The sequence below is a fragment of the Salmo trutta genome, chromosome 7 (genome assembly GCF_901001165.1).
Source record: "Salmo trutta chromosome 7, fSalTru1.1, whole genome shotgun sequence".
NCBI classification, from domain to species: domain Eukaryota; kingdom Metazoa; phylum Chordata; class Actinopteri; order Salmoniformes; family Salmonidae; genus Salmo; species Salmo trutta.
The window spans coordinates 21,861,807-21,886,559 of record NC_042963.1 but is presented as its reverse complement, the minus strand read 5'-3'; the positions used below and the strand labels follow the sequence as shown (position 1 = coordinate 21,886,559).

At 47.3% G+C, this 24,753-nt stretch overlaps 1 protein-coding gene across 2 annotated transcripts in view; it reads left to right on the top strand.

Moving 5' to 3' along the window:
• itga11b (integrin, alpha 11b) overlaps window positions 1–24,753 on the top strand; it is a 101,877-nt gene that overhangs the window by 61,302 nt on the left and 15,822 nt on the right. For both annotated transcript variants that reach the window (XM_029758374.1, XM_029758375.1), the window contains 8 exons: window positions 8,049–8,193; window positions 8,877–9,025; window positions 9,904–10,047; window positions 11,009–11,212; window positions 11,364–11,494; window positions 11,600–11,763; window positions 21,772–21,914; window positions 22,162–22,272. In XM_029758374.1, the coding sequence (XP_029614234.1) occupies window positions 8,049–8,193; window positions 8,877–9,025; window positions 9,904–10,047; window positions 11,009–11,212; window positions 11,364–11,494; window positions 11,600–11,763; window positions 21,772–21,914; window positions 22,162–22,272 (1,191 nt within the window). The remainder of the gene's footprint in view (window positions 1–8,048; window positions 8,194–8,876; window positions 9,026–9,903; window positions 10,048–11,008; window positions 11,213–11,363; window positions 11,495–11,599; window positions 11,764–21,771; window positions 21,915–22,161; window positions 22,273–24,753) is intronic.

Sequence of the window (24,753 nt, the reverse complement as noted above, 5' to 3'; positions counted from 1 at the left end):
TGCTCTGACACGCACTGTGAACTGTGGTACCTTATATAGAAAGGTGTGTGCCTTTCCAAATCATGTCAAATTCATTGAATTTGCAACAGGTAGACTCCAATCAAGTTGTAGAAAATTCTCATCATTCTTAAATATGAAGAAGTTTGCAACCACCAAGACCTAGAGCTGGCTGCCTGGCCAAACTGAGCAATCGGGGGAGAACTCAGGTCACTCTGACAGAGCTCCAGAGTTCCTCTGTGCAGATGGGAGAAACTTCCTGAAGAACAAACATCTCTGCAGCAGTCCACCAATCAGGCTGTTATGGTAGAGTGGCAAGACAGACACCACTCCTCAGTAAAAGGCACATGACAGCCAGCTTGGCATTTGCCATAAGCCACCTAAAGACTCTCAGACCATGAGAAACAAGATTCTCTGGTCTGATGAAACCAAGATTGATCCTTGATGAAAACCTGCTCCAAAGCGCTCATACTGGGGCGACGGTTCAGAGAAGAATGGGAGAAACTCCCAAAATACATGTGTGGAAGCTTGTAGTGTCTTACCCAATAAGACTCAAGGCTGTAATCATTGACAAAGGTGCTTCAACAAAGTACTGAGTAAAGGGTCTGAATACTTATGTAAATATAATATTTGCAAGAGTATTAATTTTTGAAAAACATTTATCATAGGCCTATTTTAACAATGAAAGGCTTTGTCTAAATTATATTAAATGATCTAAGTGACATTGCTACACATAAGGATATACCATGACATTTGAAATTCTTAACAAAAAAAACAAAAAAACTTTTAAATGTAGTTTAATGACTTGCACAACATAAAAATACTTTCTCTATTAGCCCACACAGGTTTCATATGTTTTTGTTGTTATTATCGGCCAATGAAAGTGTCACTGTCTACAGTCAGTGCCTCCATGTGTAGCAAGCAATGTGGGAGATCTCTAATCAGTGCAAAATGTAATGAAAATTACAGAATGAAGTTAATTAAATGAGGAGTTGGTTACAATGACGAGCAACCATCAATTAGGCTGTTCTTCAATCTGCATGGAATTGTTGTAGACAAGGATGGGAAGCTGAGCAAAATAGCCCTAAATAGTCTAGGTAACTAGCTAGCTAGCTCGCTGGCTGGTTAGCATAGCTGGCTATCTTAGCTAGCCTCTTTATTTATTTTTATTTCACCTTTATTAAACCAGGTAGGCTACTTGAGAAGAAGTTCTCATTTGCAACTGCGACCTGGCCAAGATAAAGCAAAGCAGTTCGACACATACAACAACACAGAGTTACACATGGAATAAACAAACATACAATCAATAATACAGTAGGAAAATCTATATACAGCATTTGCAAATGAGGTAGGATATGAGAGGTAAGGCAATAAATAGGCCATGGTGGCAAAGTAATTACAATTTAGCAATTCAACACGGGAATGGTAGGATGTGCAGAAGATGAATGTGCAAGTTTAGATACTGGGGTACAAAGGAGCAAGATAAATAAATAAATACAGTATGGGTATGAGGTAGATTGGTTGGGCTATTTACAGATGAGCTATGTACAGGTGCAGTGATCTGTGAGCTGCTCTGACAGCTGGTGCTTAAAGCTAGTGAAGGAGGTAAAAGTCTCCAGCTTCAGAGATTTTTGTAGTTTGTACCAGTCATTGGCAGCAGAGAACTGGAAGGACAGGCGGCCAAAGGAATAATTGGCTTTGGGGGTGACCAGTGAGATATACCTGCTGGAGCGCGTGCTACGGGTGGGTGCTGCTATGGTGACCAGTGAGCTGAGATAAGGCTTTACCTAGCAGAGACTTGTAGATGACCTGGAGCCAGTGGGTTTGGCGACAAGTATGAATCGAGGGCCAGCCAACGAGATCATACAGGTTGCAGTGATGGGTAGTATATGGGGCTTTGGTGACAAAACAGATGGCACTGTATCCAATTTGTTGAGTAGAGTGTTGGAGGCTATTTTGTAAATGACATCGCCGAAGTCGAGGATCGGTAGGATGGTCAGTTTTACGAGGGTATGTTTGGCAGCATGAGTGAAGGATGCTTTGTTGCGAAATTGGAAGCCGATTCTAGATTTAATTTTGGATTGGAGATATTTAATGTGAGTCTAACCAGACACCTAGGTATTTGTAGTTGTCCACATATTCTAAGTCAGAACCGTCCAGAGTAGTGATGCTGGACGGGCGGGCAGGTGCGGGCAGCGATCGGTTGAAGAGCATGCATTTAGTTTTACTTGCATTTAAGAGCAGTTGGAGGCCATGGAAGGAGAGTTGTGTGGTATTGAAGCTCATCTGGAGGTTAGTTAACACAGTGTCCAACGAAGGGCCAGAGGTATACAGAATGGTGTCGTCTGCGTAGAGGTGGATCAAAGAATCACCAGCAGCAAGAGCGACATCATTGATGTACATCTATTTGTTGCAGTCAGTCATGTGTACTACCAGATGGGACGATAGATAACCTGTGGAATCTACAACTTTGTCTATGTGGCTAGTCTCTCTCTCTCTCCCTCACTCACTCACTCACCGGCCCCTGCCCATACTACTGTTGCAAGCTAGCAGCACCAAAATCACGCAGGCTGCACAGAAATCCAGTTCCAAGTTTTTACATTTTTTACATATATATATATATGGACTATCCAGATATCCCAAAAATGTCATGATGTTATTCTAATAGGGAAATTATTTCAAATGCCCATCCCTAGTTGACACTGGTATTGTGCTGGAGATAATGAAAATGAGGTTGAAATGTCCCTTTTTGCTCACTGTGGGGACCACCATTGGACTGGGGTGCCTTTAGCAGGAAGCAGCGTTTTGGAACGTTCAGATATAAATATGTTATGTAGAACAAACATGCATCTCTGACATGTAGAATAAGGAATCACGTCGACTCTATTTTTGGTATTTCTATCTGCAACGTTCAAGAACGTTTTTGTACTAAACATGGCCCAGGTATGAATTGCAAGTAGGGCCATGGGGAGGTTGCATTCCAATGAGTTGTGTCCGGGGCTGAACGGAACCGAATCTGTTGTATTTATACACAGCTTTAAAGATCTCTTGGGAAGACTACATTACCCAGGTGGGAGCTATATGTTGGTGATGGATGACGGGTGGTAGATGATGAATGTGAGCTACCTCTAAGGAGCTCATATTATTGTTTTAATTAGCATGGAGCACGGCAATGTGGATAATGGAGAAAGCATTAACCGTCTCTGGGAAAAATTATATATTCATACAATGGATTGTTGGATTCTAGGCTCAGGGGCAATTTGAGAATGATGATAACGTTGTGGAAAGTATTTTTTGTTGGCGGAGGGAGGGGTGGGGGGGACTTTAAGAGGAAAACAGGCAAGAGAGTACAGATGGTTTAGTTGAATGCAGAGCTTGCCAGCTAAACACATGCATGCACACACACACACACACACACACACACACACACACACACACACACACACACACACACACACACACACACACACACACACACACACACACACACACATTAACACACACATCATACACATTAACACACACACACAGATACACACGGATCAACAAGCTCACACAACACAGACACACCAAATATTTTGAGATTGTCCTATTGTGATGGAATGTATTTGCTCATAGTTTGAAATCCTAATATCTTTAGGGGAATATTAGCTGAATTCATTTAATATCGTACAAGTCAAAATAATATGGAAAGATTTGTTCAGGTCATTGTTTACTGTGTTGGCTGACATTGCCGCATTACTAACATGAGTAAAATTGGGTTTTACCTCTTGCATACCAAACCCCAGTCTTCAGGGATCTCTCCAGGTATCAGTTTTATGTATCATCTCACTTTTGTTTGTCTCCTCAATCCTCATTTGTCTCTACATGGGCCATTTGAATGCTGTTCCCTCATATCAGGGCAGGGAAGCATACTGTCCATATCGCAACTTCGGGCTGTGTCTGAAAACAGTACCCTCCCTACCTGTTTTGTTTTGTTTGTTGTAAGTGACTCTTTGTTAGATTCCCTTCTGTTTGAGCGTCGTTTTTGGTTTTCTTGCTAGGGAATGTACACTGTCAAATCCTTTTTTCCTCCGTCTTTCTCAAAGCTCCTGGGAAAAAGGATATCTGAGGGAGGTACCTTGGATTCTCTCCTTCAATGCGCTTTGAGAAGAAATGAGGAAACAAGAGCGGATTAAATAAGGATGTAACCTTTTAAAAAACAGTCGCCTGCAACCCACCTTGAACCTCATATGGCTACTTCCTCCAACCACTTTTCCACACTGGTATTGCCAACACTCAGGTTTTTTCACACTTGGTCCCTTTCAGACAATTTTTGTTAACTCAGTGCCGTTTGCTTAATATTGTGTCCAGTGTGAATACTCCAAAGGAACTCAGTCCCCTCAAAAAAGCCCCCGAAGCAAACAGGACTGAGAGGTTGTCTGAGTTCGCTTCCCTTGAATTCCTTGGTCCGGTTCCCTTTTTTTAGGGCAACATGAACACTAAGCTCCCAGGTTCACTTGTCATTATTCCCTCACCACACACTAGAATACTGCAACACCATTTCACCTGCCATAACCCCTCACATTGGTGCCACAAAAGAGAGAAGATGATGATGCGCAGGTTCGTAGAACAAAATGTGTGCTGTTCTTGGATATTGATTAGCAATTGTCAATGATGCACAGAAATTCCAAAATATGTGTGGAGTTTTTAGTTCAGATTATTTGTTTGCAATATGTGATCTATAAAGAGAGCTTCATAAGCTGTTTATTCGCTTTGCTGGGTTTGAATGGTGTTAGAAGACGACAACATATTTGATGAGAATCCCAACATAGGGTACAAAATCAATTCTAGCTCTTAAAGGGGCAGTAGCCTACATTGGGTGTACAATTTTCAATTTAAGCATTATTTAATCGGGAGCTATCTTCTGCTATTTATTCTGTTACAAATAATATTTGCATGTTAATATTATCTTCTGATTACAATGTTTATGTCTCATCTTTTAACTAAATGCAATCTATTAGCTTCCTCATTTTTTTTACGTTATAGCCTTATTCTAAAATGGATTGAAAAAAAAATCCTAAGCAATCTACACACAATACCCCATAATGAAAAAGTGAAAACAGGTTTTTTGAAATTTTGGCAAATTTATTAAAGACAGAAATACCTTAAGTATTCAAACCCTTTCCTATGAGACTCAAAACTGAGATCAGGGTCATCCTGTTTCCATTGATCATCCTTGAGATGTTTCTACAACTTGATTGGAGTTCACCTGTGGTAAATTCAATTGATTGGACAGATCTGGAGAAAGGTAAAAAAAAGAAGGTCTGCAGCATTGAAGATCCCCAAGAACACAGTGGTCTCCATCATTCTTAAATGGAAGAAGTGTGGAACCACCAAGACTCTTCCTAGATCTGGCCGCCCAGCCAAACTGAACAATCGGGGGAGAAGGGCCTTGGTCAGGAAGGTGACCAAGAACCCGATGATCACCCTGACAGAGCTCCAGAGTTCCTCTGTGGAGCTGGGAGAACTTTCCAGAAGGACAACCATCTCTGCAGCACCTCACCAATCAGGCCTTCATGGTAGAGTGGCCAGACGGAAGCCACTCCTCAGTAAAGGGCACATGACAGCTCGCTTGGAGTTTTCCAAAAGGCACCAAAAGACTCTCAGACCATGAGAAACAAGATTCTCTGGTCTGATGAAACCAAGATTGAACTCTTTGGCCTGAATGCCAAGCGTCACATCTGGAGGAAACCTGGCACCATCCCTATGGTGAAGCATGGTGGTGGGGATTGTTTTTCAGCAGCAGGGACTGGGAGACTTGTCAGGATCGAGGCAAAGATGAATGGAGCAAAGTACAGAGAAATCCTTGATGAAAACCGTCTCCAAAGCGATCAGGACCTCAGACTGGGGCGAAGGTTTACCTTCCAACAGGACAACGACCCTAAGCACACAGCCAAGACAATGAAGGAGTGGCTTCGGACAAGTCTCTGAATGTCCTTGCATGGCCCAGCCAGAGCCCGGACCCGATCTAACATCTCTGGAGAGACCTTAAAATAGATATGTAGCAATACTCCCCATCCAACCTGACAGAGCTTGAGAGGATCTGCATTGAATAATGGGAGAAACTCCTCAAATACAGGTGTACCGAGCTTGTAGCATCATACTCAAGAAGACTTGAGGCTGTAATCGCTGCCAAAGGTGCTTCAACAAAGTACTGAGTAAAGGTTCTGAATACTTATGTAAATGTGATATTTCTGTTCGTTTATTTATAAACTAGCAAAAATGGCTAAAATCCTGTTTTTACTTTGTCATTATGGGGCTTTCAATTTTAGAATAAGGCTGTAACCTAACAAAATGTGGAAAAAGTTAAGGGGACTGAATACTTTCCGAAGGCACTGTATAAGCTGTCCAATAACAAATTCTGATGGAATGGCTTGTCCTGCACAACCCAGAGTGTTGGAACCTGATCTTGGTTCCTTTCTAAACATAACAATGTGAATGCAAAGAGGACTCAGACCACAAAATATGTGAAGTGAACTGACAAAAGAGTTGAGTCCTCATTCAAAGGCAAGGGCAGTGTGAATACAAAGAGACCTGAGTTATTTTGCTTTTTCTACCCCAGAGTTCACTTTAAAGAGGACTGAGATTGGTTATTTTAAAGAGGACTGTATGTGAAAACACCCTTTAAGGATATCACAGAAGGGCCATTAAACTTACTCTCTGTCTGTCTGTACATGCAAATTAGTGAATAAACTATTAGCTAATACCCAAATCCTTAAAATCATAAGTCATGGATAATACTGTATCCATCCCAATGGGAGACTTACTTTACTCCACAACAGTTGCCATGGCAGCCAGTCAAACTGTCCACGTCGACAGCCTGACTGTGAGTGAGGGAATACTTGGCCATGGCGTATCTTCACAACAGCCCCGCTGCTGTCTTGATTTAGCGATGACTGTAGCGTTGGCTGAAATCTGTCCACTGGCATGGTGTCAGTATTTGAACTTTTATTAGTAAATTCACATGGGCTGTGTATGCAGTACTATACAACCCTGTAGCACACGGTTTCTCTTGAACACCTTCTTTCTCTCTTCCAAAGGTTAAGGATTAGCAGTCGATTTGTCCCAATAGGTCAGCTCTGAATCAGTTGTGTGTATTCAGTTTGTGTTGGTTCTTCTGGTTGCTTAGCTAATGAATCAGAACATGTTGCTATAGTACCGTACATGCAGTCTGCTGAGTATAGTTTGGTGGTCAATGCTAACCTGGTCCCAGATCTGTTTGTGCTTTCTTGCCAGCACCTATGGTCATTTTCAAGCCACGTGACCATTGGAGACAGCAAGACACCACAAACAGATCTGGGATCAGGCGAACTTGAAGTATGGTGACAGTGGTGATGGCTTCACCGGTATCTGAAACAATAATACAAAACAGTATGAGAGTTTGACAGGGCTCAATGAACATTCCCATGCATCATGCAGCCTAATGGAGCATTGCACACACTGCTGGGGATTTGGTCGTTGACCATGATCCCTGTTTTTCTCGCTCTGAGAGATGTGTAGAGATGTGCAACTCACGGTTTAATGACTTTCACTTCTGGACATGAGTGTGTGACGTATGTATAGTCTACTGTACAGTGCATTCACATCTGTGTGTGATGGTGTGTGTATAGTTCATTCAACACCACCTGTGTGTGTATGTGTGTTTGTGAAATGTACTCACATGGTTTTATTGTGGAAGTTTAGCAATGATGGTGATGCACTTATGTTGGAAAATGTAACCAAGCCGTTTGTTTCCTTATTGCCCGGTGTTCTTGTACTAGGGTTGTAAAATCCATTAGAGAAAAACAGGATAGGGAGTGGAAAATTACCAAAGAATAAATCAACTCACTGAAAGGATTGGACTTACTGAAAAGACAAAATGTTCAACCCATTATTTCTCATGAAAGACATATCTGTCCACCATCATCACTCTCTGCTTTGGTACCTCTTTGTACGGTGGCAAAAGAGGTACATTGACTTAATGAGAGTTGTGTATTTGGCGAGTAATGTGAAAATGCTTGTTCCTGTAGGATGGCATATTGGTGGGGGCCGTGGGGGCCTATGATTGGAACGGGGCTGTTCTGAAAGAGACACGTCATGGGAAGGTAGTCCCACCCAAGTCCTCCTATCTGGAAGAGTTCCCAGAAGAACTGAAGAACCATGGGGCCTACTTGGGTGAGTGAACTGGATGGGCAGGTAGAATTGTGTAGGTGGATGGATGGATGGGTGGGTGGGTGGGTGGGTGGGTGGGTGGATGGATGGACGGATAGATGGATAGATGGATGAATGGATAGATGGATGGATGCATAGACTAATAAATAAAGAGATGGATGTATGGATGAATGGGTGTGTGGATAGATGAATAAATAGATGGATGGATGTCTGTCTAACGTTGCATGCAATACTATAGCGTGATTTATTTTCCTTTTTTGACAATATAAAAACAATAGACAACTTAACATTTACACACATACATTTCAACAGACATTAATGACATCACATACGCTCAGACCCACAAGTTCCTTACCTATTCTGTCCATCTCATTTTCTCATCCTTTGAATGTCTCCAGTGCTTGTAATACTTTATGCCATATGTCTTCAAATTGTACTATTTTGTTTCGCCCTGGAGCCCAAATTTTTTCTATATTTAGATAATAATGCATTTGATTCATCCACTGTCTTAACGTTGGAGGGTCATCTTGATTTCCAGTTTTTAAGAAAATGTTTTTTCAAAATGATTGACAAGGAAAGTACAGTTCAACCGGTTGGTTATCTCACTGCACACCCATAACTGCACCCTCTCCCATAACTTTTGGACAGTGCCTTCAGAAAGTGTGTCCTTGTGTCCAATCTCCCAGGTTACACAGTAAACTCAGTGGTGTCGGCCAAAGGCAGGCAGCTCTATGTTGCTGGAGCCCCTCGCTTCAACCACACAGGCAAAGTCATCATCTTTACCCTGAGAAACAATGGCAACCTCACCATCCTACACTCACTCAAGGGCCAGCAGGTGAGACACACCAAGAGATATAAATGATTAATACAAGGGGGCCAAGGACTGAACCTTGGGAGACACCATTACAGGCAGGTGCTTGAGTTGATTTGCTTAAACAAACAACACACCAACACGACACACCGACACATATACACACACACACACACTGACACACACACACACACTGGCTCTACATGTCAAGCTTGTGTGTACACACGTGTGACACGTTGGAGTCTTCGTTACACTATGGTCTAGACTCGGCTGCCCGGTCCAGATGGCCTTCGTCTCATCGGCCCATGTGCTTCTCATCTGTACGCATCCAATCAAAACAGGGTTTGCTACTGAGCACAGACGCATCGCCCCGGGCAACAGGCTCCCTGTAAATAAGGGCTAACCACTGTGTCAGACCAGACTGTTGTTTGGGAGAGGGAGGGAGGAAGAGGGAGAGAGGGAGGGAGGGAGAGAGGAGTAGAGTCCTAGAGTCAGTGCTGTGCATTCCTGAGGGGTCATTAGAAATGCAGTTTGCCTCTAGGATTAATTGTGGCTGCTGTGGTGTTTTCTGAGGTAGCCTGAGATTTACAGTTAGCTAGTGCGGCTGGGATGTGTTAGGTGGTGCATCCTGTCTCAGGTGCCTCCCCTTCCCTCTTACACTCCTTCCTTGCTTGTGGGGTATGTGGCCTAAAAATACGATTAGGAGAATTAAATGGACTTGAAATGAATGGGGTTTTCCCCTCACTGGATGCTATGGGTGGTAATTGTACTGTGTTAATTTAACACTTTTAAAATTGTGATATGGTTCGGGTTGAATGTGCATAGATATAAATGAATCACTGTTCTGTACATTTTAGAAGAGTATATATGGCTTGACTCTTTGACATATGGTGTGTCTGTAGATTGGGTCATACTACGGGAGTGAGCTAGCTCCTCTGGACATTGATGGGGACGGTGTGACAGACTTCCTCCTGGTGGCAGCGCCCATGTTCTTCAGTAAGGGCTGGGAGAGGGGCAAGGTCTACATCTACAGGGTGACTCAGCAGGTGAGAACCAGGAGAAGTGAATCGGAGCGTACATGAACACTATATATGCAAAAGTATGTCGACACCCCTTCAAATTAGTGGATTTAGCTATTTCAGCCACACCTGTTGCTGACAGGTGTATAAAATCGAGCACACAGCCATGCAATCTCTATAGACAAACATTGTCAGTAGAATGGCCTAACTAAAGAGCTCAGTGACTTTCAGCATGGCACCGTCATATGATGCCACCTTTCGAACAAGTCAGTTCGTCAAATTTCTGCCCTGCTAGAGCTGCCCTGGTCAACTGCAAGTGCTTTTAGTGGAAAGTGGAAATGTCTAAGAGCAACAACGACTCAGCCGCGAAGTGGTAGGCCACACAAGCTCACAGAATGGGACCACTGAGTGCTGAAGAGCGTAGTGCGTAAAAGTTGCCTGTCCTCGGTTGCGACACTCACTACCGAGTTCCAAACTGACTCTGGAAGCAACGTCAGCACAGTAACTGTTAATTGGGAGCTTCATGGCCGAGCAGCCGCACACAAGCCTAAGATTACCATGCGCAATGCCAAGCGTCGGCTGGAGTTATGTAAAGCTCGCTGCCATTGGACTCTGGAGCAGTGGAAATGTTTTCTCTGGAGTGATGAATCACGATTCACCATCTGGCAGTCTGACGGACGAATCTGGGTTTGGCGATGCCAGCAGAACGCTACCTGCCCAATGCATAATGCCATCTGTAAAGTTTGGTGGAAGAGGAATAATGATCTGGGGATGTTTTTCATGGTTCGGGCTAAGCCTCTTAGTTCCAGTGAAGGGAAATCTTAACGCTACAGCTTACATTGACATTCTAGACGATTCTGTGCTTCCAACTTTGTGTCAACAGTTTGGGGAAGGCCCATTCCTGTTTCAGCATGACAATGCCCCCGTGCACAAAGCAAGGTCCATACAGAAATGGTTTGTCGAGATTTCTCTCTTTCTCTATCTACAGAGCCATTTCCTTTTGGAAGGGACACTTGAGGTCTCCGACCAGTCCCAGAACTCTCGTTTTGGTGGAGCGATGGCCCCTATCCCTGATATGAATGGTGACTCGTACAGTGAGGTAGTGGTGGGAGCTCCTCTAGAGGACGACCACCAGGGGGCCATCTACCTGTTCTACGGCCAGCTCAATGGCATACAACACAAATACAGACAGGTGAGTTCAGTGGCACACAATCCCTAGTCATGCAGTGGATTATTCAGAACCAATACTAAAAGTATTTTTTGCTGTCTCACTAATCACTAACTGGCTTTTTCTCCCTCCCTCCCTCCCTCCCTCCCTCCCTCCCTTACAACCTCTCTCTCAGAGAATTGGAGCAGCAGGCTTCTCTGCTGGTCTGCAGTATTTTGGGCGCAGTGTTCATGGGATGATGGATGTCAATGAAGATGGGTTGGTGGACTTGGCAGTGGGCGCGTTGGGTGCAGCAGTACTGATCTGGTTAGTGACACACACTCACCCTAACACACTCCCATACTATTGCAGTCTCATCGTTCACAAACAGACACACTGATAATGGCCCTTATGCCCCTTCTCTTCCCTCAGGTCTCGCAGTGTGGTGCGCATCCAAGCCAAAATCACTTTTGAACCGGAAAAGATCAACACCTTCAACAAGGACTGCCGCAGGGGAGGCAAGGACGTCACCTGCATGTCTGCCATTGTGTGTATCAGTCTGGATGCCAGGACTCAGATGCAGAGCCATGGAGTGGGTGTGTTTGGTCTATTTGGGCATTATTACTGGATTAAAAGTGTGTGGCGTGTTAGTGCGTGCATGTGGTTTCATGTAGATCTTGGCTGGGACTCCTAACTCTGGGTTCATTGAGCTTTCTGACTAGATTCTGACTGCTTATTACAGTAACAACTTGGGTGCACAATGAGACCAACAAAACCTCAAGTACCACAGAGCAGAGCTGTTTACATAAAGATCCCCTTGTTCTCTCTCCATTACACTAGGGGATTTTTTATGTAATGTGATTTGATTTGAATCTCTTTTAGTCCTCATTTTGACAAATCTTCCAAGAGTCCTTAAACATGTGAATTTGTGAAAGATTGGGTGCTAGTGAAACTTTAATCAGTCAGCTGAGTAACCACTCCTCTTAAATCAAAATGCCATAATAAAAACAACAATGCGGTTTGGATTTTGTACAGTGCAGCACTTTTCACTTTTACGTTGTACGTGCAAAAATAACCCCAATGTCCCACCAATGTGTGGCTCCAAAATAGGACCTACATTTCTGCTTGCATGCGACTTCCCAATCAAGGTGTTTTGGTAGTTCCCTTATTCACTACGCTTTCTGCACACTTACTATATAGTCAAACCTATCCTGCCCTCTACCCATAGTGACAATAGTGGTAGGTGGATCGTTTATCCAGATCTGCAATAGGTTAACTAGCAATCATACCACACATAACATTATTCAAATCTCCACCAATTTTCTATATAAATCCACAAGAACATAGAGGAATAGCTGATAGGCAGTGGTGAGGCCAGGTGTCTCATTGCACATGGAATAACAGTCAAGACATGAGACACACAGCACAAAAAGCTCCCCTATTGATCTTGTTTAGGCCATATAAATTACATTTACTGTATAATTGATTCCCCTCTTCACATTTCTCAAAATAGTAAAAAATAAAATAGTGATTCATTTCATTAACATTAATCACTTATTTTTAAATTATTATTTTAGACTAATTGAATGATGTGCTTCACCATTGCAGAAGTTGGGGTTCGGTTAAATTGCGATAAATTTAATCATGGGAATCAATCATTTGTGAATCGCAAACAGTAAAAGGAATTTTTTTTGCTGTAGCCTTCCTTTCAAATTGTGTCCCTGCAAAATTCATTTTGTACAGTAGATACTTTAAATTGATTTGGACATTCAATGTATGTAAGGGGTGGGTACTGGCGGCAGAGAAGTCAGGCACAGGAGTGCAAAAACTGTGTTTCCAACGGCGCAGTTTAATAATAAAAACCACCGGAAAACAGAACAATCAATAAATGGGTACAAAACCCAACGCACACCAGACATAATGTGCAAAAACACTTACAATAAACAATTCCGGACAAGGACATGGGGGGGAACAGAGGGTTAAATACACAACATGTAATGATGGAATTGAAAGCAGGTGTGTGGGAAGACAAGACAAAACAAATGGAAAATGAAAGGTGGATCGGAGAGGGACCGACTTCGGAGGAAGTCGTGACAGTACCCCCCCCTTGACCCGCGGCTCCAGCTGCGCGTCGACACCGGCCTCGGGGCCGACCCGGAGGGCGAGGCGCAGGGCGATCCAGACAAAGACTGTGGAACTCCTGCAGCATTAACGGGTCCAACACGTCCTCAACCGGAACCCAGCACTTTTCCTCCGGACCGTACCCCTCCCAATCCACGAGATACTGAAGGCCCCTCGCCCGACGCCTCGAATCCAGTATGGAGCGAACGGAGTACGCCGGGGCCCCCTCGATGTCCAGAGGGGGCGGAGGAACCTCCCGCACCTCAGACTCCTGGAGCGGGCCAGCCACCACTGGCCTGAGGAGAGACACATGGAATGAGGGGTTAATACGGTAATCGGGGGAAGCTGTAACATATAACAAACCTTGTTCACTCTCCTCAGGACTTTAAATGGCTCCACAAACCGCGGACCCAGCTTCCGGCAGGGCAGGCGGAGGGGCAGGTTTCGGGTCGAGAGCCAGACCCGGTCCCCCGGTGCGAACATCGGGGCCTCACTGTGGTGGCGGCCTGCGTTCTCTTTTTGGTGCAGCATGGCCCGCTGAAGGTGAACATGGACAGCTTCCCATGTCTCCTCTGCGCACCTGAACCAGTCGTTGACCGGCTGGTACCTCAGTACACACTGGAAGGGAGAGAGGTTAGTGGAGGACTGGCGAAGTGAGTTCTGTGCCATCTCGGCCCAGGGCACGAACACCGCCCACTCCCCCGGCCGGTCCTGGCAATAGGACCGCAGAAACCTGCCCACATCCTGGTTTACTCTCTCCACCTGCCGATTACTCTCGGGGTGAAACCCTGAAGTAAGGCTGATCGAGACCCCAGACTTCCAGACCCTAGACGTGAATTGGGGACCTCGATCAGACACTACATCCTCAGGCACCCGTAGTGCCGGAAGACTTGCGTAAACAAGGCCTCTGCTGTCTGTAGGGCCGTAGGGAGACCGGGCAGAGGGAGGAGACGATAGGACTTCAAGAACCGATCCACAACGACCAGGATCGCGGTGTTACCCTGTGAGGGGGGGAGGTCGGTTAGAAAATCCACCGACAGGTGCGACCAAGGCCGTTGTGGAACGGGTAGCTTCCCTCTGTGTAGCTTCCCTCTGGGGAGGTGCCTAGGAGCCTTACACTGGGCGCACACCGAGCAGGAGGAAACATAAACCCTCATGTCCTTAGCCAAGGTAGGCCACCAGTACCTCCCGCTCAATCAGCGCACTGTCCGACTGATCCCAGGATGACCAGAGGAGGGTGACGTGTGGGCCCAATAGATCAACCGGTCACGAACAGCAGACGGGACGTACAAACGCCCCGCGGGACACAGGACGGGAGCGGGCTCTGTACGTAACGCCTGCTCAATGTCCGCGTCCAGCTCCCACACTACCGGCGCCACCAGGCAACAGGTGGGGAGTATGGGAGTGGGATCCATGGGCCGCTCCTCTGTGTCATACAGCCGGGACAATGCGTCTGCCTTCACGTTCTGGGAGCCTGGTCTGTAGGAAAGGGTATACACAAAACGGGTAAAAAACATGGCCCACCTTGCCTGGCGAGGGTTCAATCTCCTCGCTGCCCGGATGTACTCCAGATTGTGGTGGTCAGTCCAGATGAGGAAAGGGTGTTTAGCCCCCTCAAGCCAATGTCTCCATGCCTTCAAAGCTTAACGACAGCCAACAGCTCCCGGTCCCCCACATCATAGTTTCGCTCCGCCGGGCTGAGCTTCATCGAGAAGAAGGCACAGGGGTGGAGCTTCGGTGGTGTACCCGAGCGCTGAGAGAGCACAGCTCCTATCCCAGCCTGGGACGCGTCCACCTCCACTATGAACGCCAAAGTGGGATCCGGATGGGCCAGCACGGGAGCCGAGGTAAACAGAGCCCTCAGGTGACCAAAAGCCCTGTCCGCCTCAGCCGACCACTGCAAACGCACTGGGCCCCCCTTCAGCAGTGAGGTAATGGGAGCCGTTACCTGACCAAAACCCCGGATAAACCTCCGGTAGTATTTGGCAAACCCTAAGAACCACTGCACCTCCTTTACCGTGGTGGGAGTCGGCCAATTACGCACGGCTGAAATGTGGTCACTCTCCATTTCCACCCGAGGTGGAAATGCGGTACCCTAGGAAGGAGACGGACTAGTGGAAGAACAGGCACTTCTCAGCCTTGACGTACAGGTCATGCTCCAACAAGCGACCAAGCACCCTGCGCACCAGGGACACATGCTCGGCGCGTGTAGTGGAGTATATCAGAATGTCATCAATATACACCACTACACCTTGCCCGTGCAGGTCCCTGAAAATCTCGTCTACAAAGGCCTGGAAGACTGATGACGCATTCATCAACCCGTACTCATGACGAGGTACTAAGGTGGTACTGAAAGCAGTCTTCCACTCGTCTCCCTCCCGGATATGCACCAGGTTGTAAGCGCTCCTGAGATCTAGTTTGGTGAAGAAGCGCGCCCCGTGCATTGACTCAATCGCTGTGGCTATGAGCGGTAGCGGGTAACTATACCTCACAGTGATCTGGTTCAGACCCCAATAGTCAATAAACGGGCGCAGACCTCCCTCCTCCTTCTTCATAAAAAATAAACTCGAGGTGGCGGGTGACGTGGAGAACCGAATGTACCCCTGACACAGGGATTCAGAGACATATGTTTCCATAGCCTCTGTCTCCGCCTGTGAGGGGGGATACATGTGACTCCTGGGAAGTGCAGCATCTACCAGGAGATTTATCGCGCAATCGCCCCGTTGATTGGGTGGTAATTGAGTCGCCTTCTTTTTGGAGAAGGCGAGAGCCAAATCGGCATATTCAGGGGGAATGCGCACGGTGGAGACCTGGTCTGGACTTTCCTCCATAGTAGCACCAACGGAAACCCCTAAACACCACCCTGAGCACTCTCGCGACCACCCCGTGAGAGCCCTCTGTGGCCAAGAAACAGTGGGGTCATGACAAGCTAACCAGGGTAGGCCTAGCACCACGCAGGAGAGTCAATAAGGAAGAGACTAATTCTCTCCTTGTGACCCCCCTGCGTCACCATGCCCAGAGGAGTGGTGGCCTCCCTGATCAACCCTGACCCTAATGGTCGACTATCTAAGGCATGAATGGGGAAGGGCACAGCCACGGGAACAATGGGGATCCCTACACTATGGGCGAACGATCTATCTATAAAAGTCCCAGCCGCACCTGAATCGACGAGCGCCTTATGCTGGGAATGCGGGGAAAACTCAGGAAAAGTGACATACACAAACATATGTGCAACAGAGGGCTCTGGGTGAGAATGGTGCTGGCTCACCTGGGGTGATGCCAGAGCGCCCTGCCTGCTGCTTCGATACCCAGAGGAACCAACCCGGCCCTGAACGGCAGTGTGACCTCTGCGGCCACAGATGGTGCACGAGCTGGAACCCCCTCCGGTCTCCCTGCGCACCGCCCCTCCCAGCTCCATGGGTATCGGAGAGGGGGTGCGAGGGGATGGAACCAACAGATCCCGATCTGAACGCCGCGGGTAGCCAGCAGGTTATCCAGCCGGATGGACAGGTCCACCAGCTGGTCGAACGTGAGGGTGGTGTCTCTGCAGGCCAACTCCCGACGGACGTCCTCGCGCAGACTGCAGCAATAATGTTCGATCAGGGCCCTGTCGTTCCATCCCGCCCAGGCAGCCAGGGATCGAAACTCCAGGGCGAACTCCTGGAGGCTCCTCGTCCACAGCCTCAGATGGAAGAGGCGTTCACCCGCCGCTCTACCCTCGGGCGGGTGGTCGAAGACAGCCCGGAAGCAGCGGGTGAACTTCTCAAACTGGTCCAACACTGCATCGCCCTCTCTCTACACGGCGTTGGCCCACTCCAGGGCTATCCCAGTGAGGCACGAGAGGAGGGCTGACACCCTCTCACGGCCCGAAGGAGCCGGGTGGACGGTTGCCAGGTATAAGTCCGGCTGCAAGAAGAACCCCTGGCAGTTTGCAGCCGTCCCATCGTATTCCTGGGTAAGGGAGAGACGAATCCCACTGGGAGCAGAAGAAGGAGGGGCGCGTGGAGACCCCGGCTGTGCTGGTGGAGGCGCTGGGAGAACTCCCTGTCTCTCACAGCGGTCCATTGTCTGGACAACGCGGTCCATGGCGGTGCCAAGATGGTGGAGCATTGCTGCGTGCTGCCGGACGAGCTCCTCCACCCCTATACCCGGGGTACCTGCTCCTGCTGACTCCATAAGTTTGGTCTGGAATTCTGTAAGGGGTGCGTACTGGCGGCAGAGAAGTTAGGCACAGGAAAGCAAAAACTGTTTCCAACGGCGCAGTTTAATAATAAAAACCACCGGAAAACAGAACAATCAATAAATGGGTACAAAACCTGACGCACACCAGACATAACGTGCACAAACACTTACAATAAACAATTCCGGACAAGGACATGGGGGGAACAGAGGGTTAAATATACAACATGTAATGATGGAATTGAAACCAGGTGTGTGGGAAAACAAGACAAAACAAATGGAAAATGAAAGGTGGATCGGCAATGGCTAGAAGACCGGTGACGTCGACCATACAAGGAGAGGGACCGACTTCGGAGGAAGTCGTGACATTTATGGGACATTGCAACTCAATAGATGCTAGTAATCAGCCTGAAGTAAACACTCCTAAAGGTAAGGTACAGTATATAGCCTATTGGCTCTATAAAATCTGCGATGCATATTGAAACAGTCATTTTCAATGTTTTTACCCAAAAACCTTCCTGGCAGAATGATATCATGAGGATTGTTATCAATCGGGTGCACATTTGTTTTGCATACTCTGTCAGGGGCGTCATTCACCCCAAAAATCTAAAGGGACATAAAGTATGTGAGAATGTTTGCAGGGTGGTCTAGAGGGAATTTTTGCATTTTTCAAACACCTGAAACAGTTTTTCCAGCAATTTAGCGTCATAATGATAGTTGATTCTATGTAAAAAAAATAATATATATATTTTTTTTTTTGCATATCCAAGCATATCTTTTGAACTGTCTGTATCCTCCTGACTGCTGGATCTTTTATTTAAAAGAAACAAAATATGCTTCTCTGCATCTCTGCTCAAATCTGTGTAAAAGATTAAAAGAAATGTGAGTCTTATTCAGTACATTTAGTTATTGCTTTCTTTTCTAAAATCTACTAGCCCTGCCAGCAAGCATGCCAGCTAAGATTAACAAGCTAGCTACTCAAACGTTATTGATAGCCTGCAATTGCTTCTTGGTAGCTAGTTATGAGTTATGAGATTGGGAACCTCAAATTGGCTAAGGCCAACTTCATAAAATTACTAGGTGACTAGTAGTATTACAGAGGAACAACAACAAAATGTAAATAAAATAAAGAAATAATAAAATAAAGAAATGGACAAATCTGTGCCCCCTATGGGCATGACGCCTCTCTACTCTGCCATCACAAATGTACTGTGACTAAAACTTTGCTGGGACATGCTTTCAATGGTGCTCTCCAACACCTGACACCAATATAGGGAAGTGGGGTACCCTGACTTGGATTCAAACCCTGGTCCCTGTGACTGTCATTCCAAAACCATTAAACTGTCACAATCCTCTCAATATGAGCCATGACACAATTCCTACCTAATGGGTTAACCCTACTGGCACAATGCATAGGGTGTTTGCCTTTCACGCCACTGACCCGTCTCTATGGTCAGGGCGTGACAGTACCCCCCTCCCCCAAAGGTGCGGACTCCGGCCGCAAAACCTGAACCAAATGGGGGGGTTAGGGGGGGGGGGTGACTAGTGTCGGTGGCGGCTCTGGTGCGGGTCGTAGCCCCCCCCAGACCCCGGATCCGACCATGGCACTGGGCTAAACGGCATGCCTGGACTGGGCACCGGCGCAGAGGAGGGCTCCGGCCCTGGAGCTGGGTTGGACGCCGTGCCTGGACTGGGCATCGGCGCAGAAAAAGGCTCCGGCCATGGAGCTGGACTGGACGCCGTGCCTGGACTGGGCACCGGCGCAGAAGAAGGCTCCGGCCATGGAGCGGGACTGGACACCGTGTCTGGAATGGGCACCGTTGCAGAGGAAGGCTCCTGCCTTGGAGCTCAACTGGACGCCATGCCTGTACTGTGCAACGGCGCAAAGGATTGCTCCGGCCATGGAGCGGGACTGGACGCCGTGCCTGGACTGGTCACCGGCGCAGAGGAAGGCTCCTGCCCTGGAGCTGGACTGGACGCCGTGCCTGGACTGGGCATCGGTGCAGAAGAAGACACTGGCCTTGGAGCTGGACTGGACGCCGTGCTCGGACTGGGCCGTTGACCTCCGGACCGTTGACCGTCGCTGGAGGTTCCAGACCGTGGACCGTCGCGGGAGGTTCCGGACCGTGGACCGTCGCGGGAGGTTCCGGACCGTGGACCGTCGCGGGAGGCTCCGGACCGTGGACCGTCGCGGGAGGCTCCGGACTGGGAACCGTCTCCGGAAGCTCTGGACTGTGAATGCGCACTGGAGGCCGAGTGCGTGGAGCAGGCACAGGACGTACCGGACTGGGGAGGCGCACTGGAGGCCTGATGCGTGGGGCCAGCACAGGTTGCACCGGACTGGTGACACGCTCTTCAGGGCGAGTGCGAGGAGCAGGCACAGGACGTACCAGACTGGAGACACACACTTCAGGGCGAGTGCGAGGAGCAGGCACAGGACGTACCGGACTGGGGAGGCGCACTGGAGGCCTGATGTGTGGGGCCGGCACAGGTTGCACCAGACTGGGGACACACTCTTCAGGATGAGTGCGAGGAGCAGGCACAGGACGTACCGGACTGGGGAGGCGCACTGGAGGCCTGATGCATGGGTCCGGTACAGGTTGCACCGGACTAGTGACCGGATCCTCTGGTCGGATGTTTAGCAGAACACACTTGCACAACATCTCTCTCATTTCTCCCCATGTGGTCTCTGGCTCTTCCCTCTGCTCAGCCGCGAGCTCCATGTGCCCCCCCAAAAAAATAATTATTGGGGTTTCTGTGGCCGTGGTCTGACGACACGCTCCTCCAGAGTTTGCCATTCGGGCTCTGGCACTCTCCTCGGCTCGACCGGCCACCCCTTGTGCCCCCCCAAAAAATTATTGGGGTTGTCCTTGGGCTTTCTGTGGCCGCGAACCCCAGCGTCGTCGCCTTCCACCATCATTACCTTCCATCTGCCGCCAAGGAAGGGTCTCGCATCCACCCATCACTTCTTCCCATGTCCAAAACTCCTTCACCTGGTGAACACACTGCTTGGTCCTGGTTTGGTGGGATATTCTGTCACGGTTGTCGTAAGAACGGGACCAAGGCGCAACGTGTGTAGAGTTCCACATCTTTATTCCAAAGTGAAACTTCAAGCAAAAACAAATAAATAAAATAAACGAACAACTACATGTGACTACGTGGTGCACAGGCACAAACACAAAACAATATTCCACAAACACAGGTGGGAAAAATAGCTACTTAAATATGATCCCCAATTAGAGACAACGATTACCAGCTGCCTCTAATTTGGAATCATACAAAACACCAACCTAGAAAATATAAACTAGGACACAACATAGAAATATTAAACTAGACTACCCCTTAGTCACGCCCTGACCTACTACACCATAGAGAAACAAGGACTCTCTATGGTCAGGGCGTGACATCGTTGTTGTGTCTGTGTGTAATTCCTGTCAGATGTGTGGCTGGGGTCAGTCCGTTTTTTCATGAAAACCTTTTTCCTAATGTCCTAAGCCCAGGGGCTCGGGAGAACTCTTTAAAGTGCATCACTCAGCGGAGCAGAGCTACGGAGAGGGGCTTAAAGTGTGTCGGTCTCTGTCTTCCCTTTCAGTCCTCCCTCCCTTTTCCCTCCTTCCCCTAGTCTGGTTTATATCAGACAGAAGTGTGTATGCACGCAGGCATACACACACACACACAAACACATACACACACACACGCATAGAAGTGGAGCAGTGTATCTCCTGATTTACCTCAGGGTTATAGAGTTGCCTACTTTCAAACCCACTTTTAGATGAAAGCAGAACCTGACAGACAACATACTGTGCTTCCACTTTTCCCATTCAGCATTCTCCTGTTACCACGACCGCCCGTGGTGAGAGGAGAAGCCGGAATGAAAAATATGAAAACGTCTAGTCTGTGTCCTCATCTCGTTCATGCCCACAGTTGGACAGATGGAGTGGGAATATTTATTGCCTGCTACATACAGCTAGCCCTTACTGACATATAATTCAAGCCTAAATTAATCTAAAAGCAGTCGGTGCCAACATTTACTGCCTGTCAACACAGTTTAGTGGACATGAACATTAGACAGTTGTCTTCTCATGTGACTGACGGGATTTGAACCTGGGTCTTCTGTGTGCAGAACATCATATTAGCCCGCTAAGCCAAAGCATTGGCTCAGGCTGAGGAGCCAATAAAACTGTTGAGGTCTCAGACAAGGTTTCTCTACATGTGAGTGTGGTCATAGAAGTTACAGGACCACCACTGTTACACCACTGTAACACTCACACACACTCTTTATCTCTCTCTCTGAGTGTGGTTAGGTGTGTGGTACAGGGTGCTGATAGACGAGAGGAGGCACCCTCCCAGAGCATCGCTGGACGACAATGACAGACAGCAGCAGTCAAGGAATCTGACACTACAACACGGGGAGGAGTCCTGTGAACATGTCCACTTCTATGTTCAGGTGAGTGAGCACAGTCTCAGGCTAAGCACCTGCAAGTAAAAGCAGTTCATGTTTTAATTTGGCATAATCTTCATTATTACTGTATACATTTCATTGTACATACATGTTCTGTATTAAAACTAGTTGTGGCAGGGAGTAGACTTTTTTTCATTCTAGAAATAGAAATTCTAGAATGGAAAATGAACCCTCAAACTAAGGCAATGGGTAATTACATTTCTATAGTTGACTTTCCACCTTGCTCCAACAGGAAACTGCAGACTACGGCCATCCCATAGTGTTTGTGGTGAAGGCAGGTCTGCAGAGTCCAGACCAAGGCCCGGTGCTGGACCACGGCTGGCCCACTACCTTTAGGAATGAGGTGAGTAATTTAGTTCAGTTACCTTTGCATTCTTGGGTACAGGAACAATCGTGGCCATCTTGAAGCATGTTGGGACAGCAGACTGGGATAGGCAAAGATTGAATATGTCCGTAAGCACACCAGCGAGCTGGTCTGCGCATGCTCTAAGGACGCGGCTAGGTATGCCGCCTGGGCCAGCAGCCTTGCGAGGGTTAACATGTTTAAATGTCTTACTCACGTCGGCCACGGAGAAGAAGAGCCCACAGTCCTTGGTAGCGGGCCGCATCGGTGGCACTGTATTATCCTCGTAGTGGGCAAAGAAGGTGTTTAGTTTGTCTGGAAGCAAGACGTTGGTGTCCTCGAAGTGGTTGGTTTTCCTTTTGTAGTCCGTGGTTGTCTGTATACCCTGCCACATATGTAGGTTTTAATAGTCACAGTGGGTACAACATCTCCTATACACTTCCTTATAAACTTACTCACCAAATCAGCATATACGTCAATATTATTCTCTGAGGCTACCCGTAGCATATCCCAGTCCATGTGATCAAAATAATCTTGAAGCGTGGATTCCGATTGGTCAGACCAGCGTTGAATAGTCCTTAGCACGGGTACTTCCTGATTGAGTTTCTGCCTATAGCAAAATGGAGTCATGGTCAGATTTGCCGAAAGGAGGGCGGGGGAGGGCCTTGTGTGCATCATGGAAGTTAGAGTAACAATGGTCCAGTGTTTTTCCAGCGCGAGTGCTACAGTCGATATGCTGATGGAATTTAGGTAGCCTTTTTCTCAAATTTGCTTTGTTAAAATCCCCAGCTACAATAAATAAAGCCTCAGGATATACAGTGAGGGAAAAAAGTATTTGATCCCCTGCTGATTTTGTACATTTGCCCACTGACAAAGGAACGATCAGTCTATAATTTTAATGGTAGGTTTATTTGAACAGTGAGAGACAGAATAACAACAACAAAAATCTAGAAAACGCATGTAAAAAATGTTCTAAAATGATTTGCATTTTAATGAGGGACATAAGTATTTGATCCCCTCTCAATCAGAAAGATTTCTGGCTCCCAGGTGTCTTTTATACAGGTAACGAGCTGAGATTAGGAGCACACTCTTAAAGGGAGTATGGTTTCCAGTTTGCATAAAGTCCAGTGAAGTTCCTTGAGGGTCGTCGTGGTATCGGCTTGAGGGGGTATATACATGGCTGTGACAATAACCAAAAAGAATTCTCTTGGGAGATAAAACGGTCGGCATTTGATTGTGAAAAGAAGCTACTCGGGCTATTGACACTTGACCCTTTTTGCACAAACTTTTTGACTCAGCACATAGGTTTGCTGCTACTGTTAACCATGTGTCACTTTATTCCTAAACTCAGCAAAAAAATAAACTACCTCTCACTGTCAACTGCATTTATTTTCAGCAAACTTAACATGTGTAAATATTTGAATGAGCATAACCAGATTCAACAACTGAGACATAAACTGATCAAGTTCCACAGACATGTGACTAACATAAATGGAATAATGTGTCCATGAACAAAGGGGGGATCAAAATTAAAAGAAACAGTCAGTATCTGGTGTGGCCATCAGCTGCATTAAGTACTGCAGGGCTTCTCCTCCTCATGGACTGCACCAGATGGACTGCACCTTCCACCAAGGCACCTGCAAGTTCCCAGACATTTCTGGGGGAATGGCCCTAGCCCTCACCCTCCGATCCAACAGGTCCCAGATGTGCTCAATGGGATTGAGATCCGGGCTCTTCGCTGGCCATGGCAGAACACTGACATTCCTGTCTTGCAGGAAATCACGCACAGAATGAGCAGTATGGCTGGTGGCATTGTCATGCTGGAGGGTCATGTCAGGATGAGCCTGCAGGAAGGGTACCACATAAGGGAGGAGGATGTCTTCCCTGTAAAGCACAGCGTTGAGATCGCCTGCAATAAGAACAAGCCGAGTCCGATGATGCTGTGACACACCGCCCCAGACCATGACGGACCCTCCACCTCCAAATCGATCCTGCTCCAGAGTACAGGCCTCGGTGCTTCAAAAATAAACGCAAATCTGACCATCACCCCTGGTGAGACAAAACCACAACTTGCCAATGAAGAGCACTTTTTGCCAGTCCTGTCTGGTCCAGCGACGGTGGGTTTGTGCCCATAGGCAACAATGTTGCAGGTGATGTTACAGGACAATGTTGCAGGTCTCGTGAGGACCTGCCTTACAACAGGCCTACAAGCACTCAGTTCAGCCTCTCTCAGCTTATTGCGGACCGTCTGAGCACTGATGGAGGGATTGTGCATTCCTAGTGTAACTCGGGCAGTTGTTGTTGCAATCCTGTACCTGTACCTGTTATTACACGTGGTTTGCCACTGCGAGGACGATCAGCTGTCCGTCCTGTCTCCCTGTAGCGCTGTCTTAGGCATCTCACAGTACGAACATTGCAATTTATTGCCCTGGCCACATCTGCAGTCCTCATGCCTCCTTGCAGCATGCCTAAGGCACATTC